The sequence below is a fragment of the Globicephala melas genome, chromosome 1 (genome assembly GCF_963455315.2).
Source record: "Globicephala melas chromosome 1, mGloMel1.2, whole genome shotgun sequence".
Lineage (NCBI taxonomy): Eukaryota > Metazoa > Chordata > Mammalia > Artiodactyla > Delphinidae > Globicephala > Globicephala melas.
The window spans coordinates 75,923,470-75,933,326 of record NC_083314.1 but is presented as its reverse complement, the minus strand read 5'-3'; the positions used below and the strand labels follow the sequence as shown (position 1 = coordinate 75,933,326).

At 61.2% G+C, this 9,857-nt stretch overlaps 1 protein-coding gene across 2 annotated transcripts; it reads left to right on the top strand.

The window, feature by feature from the left end:
- Window positions 1-288: 288 nt before the first annotated feature.
- Window positions 289-9,054, top strand: EFNA3 (ephrin A3). Of its 2 annotated transcripts, XM_030841774.2 has the most exons (5): window positions 289-519; window positions 6,589-6,902; window positions 7,372-7,437; window positions 7,626-7,703; window positions 7,913-9,054. In XM_030841774.2, exons 1-5 carry the CDS (start codon window positions 392-394, stop codon window positions 8,041-8,043), a joined length of 717 nt encoding a protein of 238 aa, XP_030697634.1. In that variant the 5' UTR covers window positions 289-391; the 3' UTR covers window positions 8,044-9,054. The 2 variants fall into 2 exon arrangements, with proteins under 2 accessions (XP_030697634.1, XP_030697635.1); XM_030841775.2 differs by lacking the exon at window positions 7,626-7,703.
- Window positions 9,055-9,857: the final 803 nt, after the last annotated feature.

The window sequence follows — 9,857 nt, the reverse complement described above, 5'->3', positions numbered from 1 at the left end:
AGAAATGAATGTTCACAGGAGATAAAGATCCCTGTCTCGGCCTCCCTAATTCTTCTCCTGGGAACTCCAGATTGGGGAGCTGAAGGCCCAGGGCCGGCGGTAGCAAATTAAACCTAAGAGTGAGAGGCGAGTAGCGCCCCGGTTGTTCCCGAGGGGGCAGCACGGTCCTCACCTCCCACGCGCCGCGCGCGCTCCGGGCCCGAGCGGGGCGGGGCCTGGCGGGAGCGCGCCAGGGGCGGGGCTTCAGGGGCGCACCCGGGAGGGCGGAGGGAAGGGCTGGGGGCGTGGCCTAAGGCTCTGGGGCCGGCGGCGGCGGCAGCAGGGAGCTGGGAAGCAAGAAGCCGGGAGCGCGGGGCTCAGTCGGGGGGCGGCGGCGGCGGCGGCTCCGGGGATGGCGGCGGCTCCACTGCTGCTGCTGCTGCTGCTTGTGCCCGTGCCGCTGCTGCCGCTGCTGGCCCAAGGGCCCGGGGGGGCGCTGGGAAACCGGCATGCGGTGTACTGGAACAGCTCCAACCAGCAGTGAGTCGGGGGCCCAGGGAGCCCGTGCGTCCCGCGTCAGTGAGAGGGGGAGGCCTGGGAAGTCCTGGGGGAACCTGGGGTGGGAGTCCTGGGAGACCATAGCTGGGGGCTAGGAGGCGAGGGAGAGGGGGAAACACTCTGTGGGCATCTATGACACTCGGGGGGTGTCTGAAAGAGGCTGTTAAGGTATAGTAACCAGGGCTTGGGCCGTGCTGAGGAGGCAGCTCGGGGACACCCCACCCTACCTTGGCTTCTCTCCACACCCGCCTCTGGAATAGCTTACCCCCACCGACAGTCCTCCCATCTTCCTCTCCTTCGGCCGGGCTGGGGTTTGGGAGTACCAGTGTGCTGGGGATAGGCCGCCGCACTTGGGGGACCCAGGGATGACCTGTTTTCAGCCGTGAGGGTTTCAAGGGGTTCTATGACTCCTGCTTTTAAAAGTGGAGTCCAGAGCTGAGGCAAGGAGTCCGACCAAGCACCTCCTCAGAACGAAGGCGAATGGGTTACCCTGGTTGTATGGATAAGCCCGGTTGGGGTGACCTGGGGCTGGGCCGCCAAGTTGGGGGGCTCTGGAGGTGCTGCTTGGATAGGATGGGAACGTGGGGTACCGGCAAAAGGGAGGGAGGCAAGGAGACGGCGTGTCACACACGCACACACACGCCCGGGCTGGGGACGGCGTGTGGCTCCAAGAGTGAGCGGGCGTGCGCGGCTGTCAGTGTGCGTGTGTGTCTGAGTGTGTGATTTGTGTGTCTGCGTCGGCGATTGTCTGGGGGTGGGAGCGGGCGACGGGTCGGGGAGGGGGCTGCGGTCGCTGTCCGCGTGGCCGGCCGCTTCTGAGCTAGGGTGGCTGGCCGCGGTCTGGGCGGGTGTCAGGGCGGCCGTGTGGTTTCCCGGGGTGTGTGAAGAGGCGGCTGGGTGCCGGCTGCGGGGCCAGGTCCTCATTCTGCTCAGTCCTTGCTGCCCTTGTCTTCTCCTCCCCGCCGAGCCGCCGTGTGTATCACCCCGGCCGCCTCCGTGTGTGTCTGTGTGTGTGTGTGGAGGGGGGGAATCCCTGGGGACACGGGGGTCACTGTCACACCTACCCAGGCGGCGGCGGTGGCACTGTTTCTGGCTCCCCACTCCAGGGGGCGACTCGGGAGCAAATGGCGAGGCCCACAGGAGGGGACTGAGAAGGCCGGGCGGCCGCGACCCCCAACCTCCCTGGGGAGGGAGTGCCGCTCGCCGCTCCGCTCTTTGTTGTTTGGGGCTCTGCGCCTCCCCCTCTCACCCTCCTCGCGCCCGGAGTGTCAGACTGGGGGTGGGGATGAGCCAGCGACGCCCCCCTCTCGCTTCCCATGGAAACCTCGGGGGTGGGGATACGGCCCCTCCCCCCCGGACCGGGACTCGGAGAAATCCGAGGGGCACTGGGGGCTGACTCCCCTGCTCAGTCTAGCTCGTCTCCCTCCCCCAGACTCACACGTCCGCCCCCCGCCCCGCTAGAGTCTGGCGGGGGGCGGGGAGCAGAGAGCGCGCAGGTGAGGGGCCCCGGGTTCCCTACGACCGTCAGGGCACCCCCATATTCTTAGGAGAAGCCAGAACCAGGGGGATGCGGGAATGGCGGGGGGGGGAGGGATGTTGTCGATCAGGTTCCCCTCCCCTCATACACCTGGGCGCAGGTGAAAGCCCTGGGAGGGGGTGGGGAGCCCAGGTTCCGAGAGCCTCCTTTCTGTCTTCCCCGCTCCCCCACAGGTCTGGACCGGCAGAGATGGGAGGGGGCGCGCACCGGGCCGGGAGGCCGCCGCCGCCCCCGCCTCGCTTCCTGCGCCTTTGTTGCCGCTGTGCCCGGGCTCCCCGGCTCCCTCACTGCGGCAGCCGCGGCCCCATAAATCGTGAGAGCGACGTGCTCCGGAGCCGGGAGTGGAGAGGGCCAGGGAGCTGGGGGCGGGGCCGGGCCGAGCCACAGGCTCCCGCGCCCCCTCCCCCAGGTCACGTGAGCTGGGCTCCTGGCTCCCACCCCCCGTCACTTGCCGAGGGTCTCTGCCCCTTGGGATCATGTGGAGAGGGTCTTGCGACCCCGCCTCCTGGGGGTCACGTGGGAGTGTACTGGTGGAAATTGTGCGCTGGTCTCTGACAGACCTGGGGGCAGTGCCCTGCACAGCGACCGTGATCTCGCTTCCTATCTCCCACTCGGCCCCTCCGTTTGGTCCTCTGGAATAGGCGAGATCTATTCCCAGCCTGGCCCAGAAACTAGGGATTGGGCGAACTATACTGGAGGAAAGCGTGAGAGTGTGAGGTCGAGGGGTCCCCTGAGCCCGGAATCGAATGGGGGGTCGGGACTGGCCAATGGCCAAATATATGCGCCCAGGACCGTGTTCCATTTCTTTGCAGAAGTGTGCAAAGGTGCTGGTCTTCACCCCTATCTCAAGAAGTGTACGGAACATCTTTCTCTAGCTGTCTCCCTACCTGTCTCTTTATCTCTGAAATGTTTCTGTTGCTTATCTCTCTTTCATTCATATATTTATTGAACAAATATTTATTGAGGCTATACTACCTCCCTGTTGGTCTTTCTCTCTCTCTCTTTTCTCTCTGTCACCGAGTCTCTGCCCTGAACCCCTTCCCCGTCCCTGATATTCTGCTTTGCGTCTCGCCGTCTCCGTCTTTGCTGTCTGTGGGCCTCTCTGGAGCGGCCTCTACGTCTCTCCCTTTCTCCAAGCCTCTCTCCTGTCTCATTCTCTTCCCTCTCTCTCTCGGTTTCTGGATCCCTCTCTTTCGCTGTGTCTCACTCCCTTTCCCCTCTCAGTGAATCCGGTTTCTGTTCATCCCCCTCTCGGTGTGCGTCTCCCCCTCTCTCCATTTCTACGTGTCTCGCTTTCGGCGGGTTTCTCGCGCTTCTCCGCCGCTGCAGATCAATAAACCTTCGCCGCCGCCGCCGCCGCCGCCGCCGCCGCCGCCGCCGCTGTCGCAGGGAGGAGGGGCGGGGATATGGGGCGCGCTGATTTTCTCCCATCCGACGCCGTCCGGAGAAGCCCAGGGCCCAGTCCCGGGCTGGCAAGACCCAGTGCGGTGGGGCGCCGAGGCCCGGGGCGCCGGAGGGGTGAGGGGGTGTCAGCGTGCACGCGCCGCCCCGCGAGCGTTCTCGCCAGTCACCCACCCAAGCCCGGGTGCGCGGACCCCACGCCGCACACACGTGGTCAGGCCTAGTCTGCTGGGGTGAGCGGCGCGCAGCCTCGGGGGCGCGCGCTAGAGAGAAGGAGAACCGGGGTCCGGTGTCTTTATCCCTCCTCCACTTCCTTAGCTCTGCATCCTGGCGTCTGGGGTGGGGGCAGGGATTTAACAAGTTCAGCTCTCTGGGGATCATTTCCCTACTCCCTGGTCCGTTAGACACCCTGTTTACCTGCCCCTAATTGCCCCAGGGGGAGAGGTTTGCTCCTTCCCCGCTCCCCCGCCGCCCACCCCACCAGGCTCGAGCAGGTAGGCCACTGAAGGAGTGAAAGTGAGGGGTGGGAATGCGCACCGGGGGCGGTGAGAGCCGGGAGAAATGAAATAACAGGGTGAGGGGGCACCCCCTCCGGGTGGGGTGTGTTGACACGCCTTTCTGGAGGAGAAATGGGAGGCTAGGAGGGGATGAAGTGAAGAAGAATAGAGAACTGTTTGAAGGGGCAGGCACGACCCAGCCCCCAGCCCCCAGCCTATCCTCTTCTCCCGTGGGGCGGGGGGTGGGGTATGGCTCTAGGTTAGAGAGGTGCGGCCCTGGAGGGGGGGTGAGCTGTGGCGCTAAGCCGGGGCCTAGCGGCACCTCCCTCTTCAGTGCCAAGGTTGGGAGGATGACAGATTCAATTAAAGCGCCCAAGCTGAGCAGACACCTCAGGTCTCCCGGGAGGTGTGGCTGGGGATCCTGGCACCCAGCCCTTTGCCCCCTGTCCACCAGCTACCAGCTGGGCACAGGCATTCCACAAGCAGTTCTTTCTCCCACATGCACAGCTTGGGGAGGGAGGTGCATTTCAGGGGCTGTTCCACTCAGCCCAGGGATGGGAAAGAGGTGGCTCCTCTTCAGTTGTGGTCGCAGCAACCTTTGTATAAGGCTACTCCCCTCTGCGTTAAGGAACCTGAGGTACCTGTAGGGATAGCTCTGGCTTTGGCTTCCTCTCTGCTAGAGCAGGGTGTGTTGTGGAGGAACTGGGCAGTGCCCTAGGGAGGCGCTACTTCAGAGGAGGGCTGGAAACCCGGGCGAAGCTAATGGACAGAGGCCCCAGTGTGCCTGTGCAGCTGCTCCAGGCCTGGCACTGGTGGCCCCCTCCTCAAAGCCTGTGGAGAAAACAGTAGACTTTGGGCTTGGGGATAGAGAGGCAAACCTGGGGTGGTGGCTGGGAGCTAGGCCTGGTCTAACCCGTTTTCCTGCTCCCAGTGCCCCAGACAGAGACTCCTGCCCACCTGAGTGCCAGGGCCAAGGAGGGGCCAGAGTGACCCCATCACTCCCATGGGGACCGAGTGGGGCTGGTGGCATTCCTGATGATTCAGGGAGGCCGTGCCCATTCTTACTGGGGTGCTCAAGCACCAGCTCTTACCTATCTGCCTTACTGCTAGGCTTGGAAGGGAGTATCTGGGGAGGGGGTGGCACAGGCAAGGCCAAGGAAGTACGGTGAGGTGAGGAGGGACTCTCAAGGCCCCATGCCATCCAAAGGCCTCCAAGCTCGCTTCCCTAATGGATCTAATTACTGTTTGTGGAACTGGAAGGTGCCTGGCGACATGGGGAGTGAGTCTCTCCCCTCAGGGAGTTCCAGGGACCAGGGACCCCAGTGGTTGGATGTTTTGCCAAGTACCCCATGCCTTCCTGTGTCCACCACACTCCCCTCTCACTGCCAAGATGTGTGCATTCTTATGCTAAGGAAATTAGGGGAAACTCCTGCCTACTTCTCTGAGTTTCTTTCTCCATTCAGATGTTTCTCCCATCCCCACACCACTCAGTACCACCATGGAGAACAGTAATACCAACATTTTGATGGTAACTAGCAAGGCAGGTGGGGATTACAAGGGACCCAGCATCTGCTTCTCTGCCCATAGAAGGATCAGGGAAGTAAGAGGCACAGCCATCTTGTCTGGGCACTATGCCCACTACTCTTCCCAGCATCGTCATCACCTGGGGCGTTGGCGTCCAGGTTGAGGAGGGAGGTGTATAGAGACAGAAGTTTTGGCTGGTTAGCGTGACACCACACGGAGCCTTGGTGTCGAGTCCCTTAGCTCCCTGATCTATTGTGTCACGTTATTGGGGACCTAATTGTCCGTGGCCTCAGGGTGGAGGTCAGTGGGACTCAAGGTACAGAGGCCAGTCATACCGTAGAGAGAGCATGTGCCAGTGTGTGTGTGTATGGGGAGAGCAGGAAGAGAGCTTGCAATTGCTGGGGTCAACCAATACTGGCATGCCAGTCCAGCACACATATCACCTACTTTTTCTATGTGTATACCGCCTATGAGTGGGCGGTGAACATATTTGTGTGTGTGCCATAGAACTTGTGCATGTATATGCATGAAGCCTCCATACATGCGTCTGTGAGGGCAGGTCCTGTCCGACTCGCCTTTGGGGCCGACTGGCAGCAGCAGGAAAGCATGCTGGGAGAGGCGATGGAGAGTGCGCATCCCTCGAAGGGATCCCTCCCACTTTCACACTTCCATTCCTTCTATCCTTCCTCCCTACTAGTGAATTATGGGGGATGGACAGAGGAAATCCGGGCCTGGGTCTGGGAGTCGCTGGGGCCTGCGCCGTTTCTGTGGTAACCAAAGCATACGTTCCCTTCTTCCCTCCACCCTTCTCCCCCGCCTCTTTTCCTTCGGAGGCCGGCAGGGCTTCCCTGTGCCTTTGCTACCCTCTGGTGGCCACTATGAGAAGGGCAGAACAAGGAGTGGGCCTGGAAGGATAGCTGGGGGATTGACGGCACTAGGGCCCTGGGGACAGAGACAGGGACTGAGAAGGGAGGAAGCTCAGAAGAAAAACCAGGAGGCTCCGAGGACCCTGGGGAAGGTCTGCGGAGCGGTGAGGTGGAAAGTGGGTTGGCTTTGGGTTTGTTCTCTCTGACCCGCTTCCTCTCCCCACAGCCTGCGGCGAGAGGGCTACACAGTGCAGGTGAATGTGAACGATTATCTGGATATTTACTGCCCGCACTACAACAGCTCAGGGGTGGGCCCGGGGGCGGGGCCAGGGCCCGGAGGCGGGGCGGAGCAGTACGTGCTGTATATGGTGAGCCGGGCAGGCTACCGCACCTGCAACGCCAGCCAAGGCTTCAAGCGCTGGGAGTGCAACCGACCGCACGCTCCCCACAGCCCCATCAAGTTCTCGGAGAAGTTCCAGCGCTACAGCGCCTTCTCTCTGGGCTACGAGTTCCACGCGGGCCACGAGTACTACTACATCTGTAAGTGACGGCCAGGCGGCGGACCAGGGCGGGACCTAAGAGTGCCAGGGGGTGGAGTCCCGAGGGGCCGGCGGCGGGCCAACGCTGCAAGGCACTAGGTCTCCGTCGCTTGGAGTGATACCTCGGGATGAGGCGTGGGGGCTGGGGACCTCAGGGTTCCAGCTCAGAGTCTTGAGGCTAAGAAAGAGGTTAGTGGCATTCCGAACTTTGGGTCGCAGAGTCACTGTTTCTGTGAGGGCCATTTCTAGGCCGGGACCTCAGGGGTCATTGTTTCTTGAGGGATGGGACCCAAAGGGCTTCTAGGGCTGACGGCGGAGCCACCACGACCAATGCGCAAAGGGTGGAGGAGGTACTGAAGGACACTGCCCAAGAGGGGCAGTTTGGAGGGGGTGAAAAGGAGAGTTTCTGAGCGAGGAGGGCACGAGGTGTAAATCTGGAGAAAGCCACTCAGGCCCAATCTCCTCCCCAGCCACGCCCACCCACAATCTGCACTGGAAGTGTCTGAGGATGAAGGTGTTCGTCTGCTGCGCCTCCAGTGAGTATAATAGGCTCCCAGCCGCGACCCCATTCTCGGCTCCCCTGCTTTGGGGCTCCCCTGGCTTCCTGGGGGTGGGGGCGGAGGGCACAGGCGAGGGGGACTCGGTCCTCAGCTGTAACAGGGGGAGGGGATCCTGGCCCTGACTATCCCCTCCTCTCTCCACCCCCCCGCACCCCCCCCCGCAGCATCGCACTCCGGGGAGAAGCCGGTCCCCACTCTCCCCCAGTTCACCATGGGCCCCAATGTGAAGATCAACGTGCTGGGTGAGTGCGCAGCGCCCTCTGGTGGCCACTGCTGGAACCGCAGCCCCCTCCCGGTGCCTGCTCATCTTGCATGTCTTTCCTGGGGTCACCGATCTTTACCACCCCCGTGGGTGGCCACGTCCCCCGCTCCACTGCTGCTGCCGCTGCCGCGTGCCCCGCCCCAGCACTCAGCACAGCTCTCACCAGTCTGTCTATTCATCTATCCACAGAAGACTTTGAGGGAGAGAACCCCCAGGTGCCCAAGCTTGAGAAGAGCATCAGCGGGACCAGCCCCAAGCGGGAACACCTGCCCCTGGCGGTGGGCATCGCCTTCTTCCTTATGACACTCTTGGCCTCCTAGCTCTGCCCCCTCCCTTGGCGGGGAGAGATGGAGTGGGACTGGGACAGAGCAGGGAGCCTTTGGCCTCTCCAAGGGAAGCCGAGCCTTGGGGCCTAGACCCCTCCTCTGATGGCTGGAAGTGGGGTCTGCACCATACATCTGTGCCCACCCCTTCTGCCCCCTCCCCACCAAGTAGGGCACTGTAGTGGACCAGGCACAGGGACAACCAAGGGTTCCAAGTGGCCTTGTGGCTCTGGTAATGTTTGGTACCAAACCCGGGGGGCCATAAGGGGCAGTGTTCAGGACTCCCTGCCCCCTGGTACCTTTCTCTGACCCCTGGTGCCCTCCCCCTTGTCCCCCCCCCCCCGAGAGAGAGACAAATGTGCCCCAGAGAGAGCAAATCGAAGTGTGGGAGACACCCCCAATCCCTCTCTTCCAGGGGCAGAACGTGGGGAGGGGACTGGATGGGCGAAGGGGTGGCGCCGCCTGCTGCCCCCTTCCCCTGTTTACAGCAATAAGCACGTCCTCCTCCCCCTACTCCCACTCCCAGGACTGTGGTTTGGATTGAATCCAAGTTTACAAGTAGACACCCCTGGGGGGGCCGTCAGTGGACAAGGGTGACAAGGGGTGGGCATTGGGGTGCCAGGCAGGCATGTACAGACTCTATATCTCTATATATAATGTACAGATGGACAGAATCCCTCCCCCTCCTTAACCCCCTGACCTTCCTTGACATCCCCTTCCAGCTTCAGACCCCTTCCCCACCAGGCTAGGCCCCCCACTGGGGGACCACCTGGCCCCTCTTTTGTCTTCTGTGAAGACAGGACCTATGCAACGCACAGACACTTTTGGAGACCGTGAGACAACAACGCCCCCTCCCCTCCAGCCCTGAGCGGGGACCCAGCTCCCAGGACCTTGCCCTGCCCATCCTCTGTGGTCCCCACCCATTCTCCTGGGCCTTTTTCAAGTGCTTTGGCTGTGACTTTCATACTCTGCTCTTAGTCTAAAAAAATAAACTGGAGATGAAAATAACTGAGTGTGTGTAATTTCCAGGGGCCACCACTCTTCTGTACACTGGTTAAATAAACCCCACAGGTCACAGGGCCTGGGGAGGGGACAGGACTCTAGGGCCAAAGGGTCAACTGAACACCTTGTTCTGTGGCTCATCTCCCCTAAGGAGGCAGCTCTGAGTGGAGGGAGCAACAAGGGCTTCCGAGCAGGGCATGGCAACCTCTCTGAGCCTCAATCAGAAAATTTAGGTTATAATACACCTCTCACAGGGATGGTGTAAAGATTAAATGGCAGAGGGAGTATAAGGCTCAATCAGTGGTGGTTTTCTCCTTTTCTTCCCATTCCATTCTGTAACCAGAAGTTCTTGACTGGGGTCTATGGATTTCAGGGGGGTGTGAACCTAGATAGGAAAAAATTATATCTTTATTTTCACTCGCCTGTAACTGAAATTTAACATTCTCCTATGTACTTGGGCAATAAGCCACAGTAGTGGGCTTCCCTGGTGGCTCAGTTGTTAAGAATTCACCTGCCAATGCAGGGGACATAGGTTTGAGGCCTGGTCAGGGAAGATCCCACATGCCGTGGAGCAACTAAGCCCGTGTGCCACAACTACTGAGCCTGTGCTCTAGAGCCCCTGAGCCACAACTACTGAGCCCACGTGCCACAACTATTGAAGCCTACGCTCCTAGAGCCCCTGCTCTTCAACAAGAGAAGCTACCGCAATGAGAAGCCTGCGCACCGCAACAAAGAGTAGCCCCCGCTCACCGCAACTAGAGAAAGCCCGCGCGCAGCAACGAAGACCCAACACAGCCAAAACTAAATAA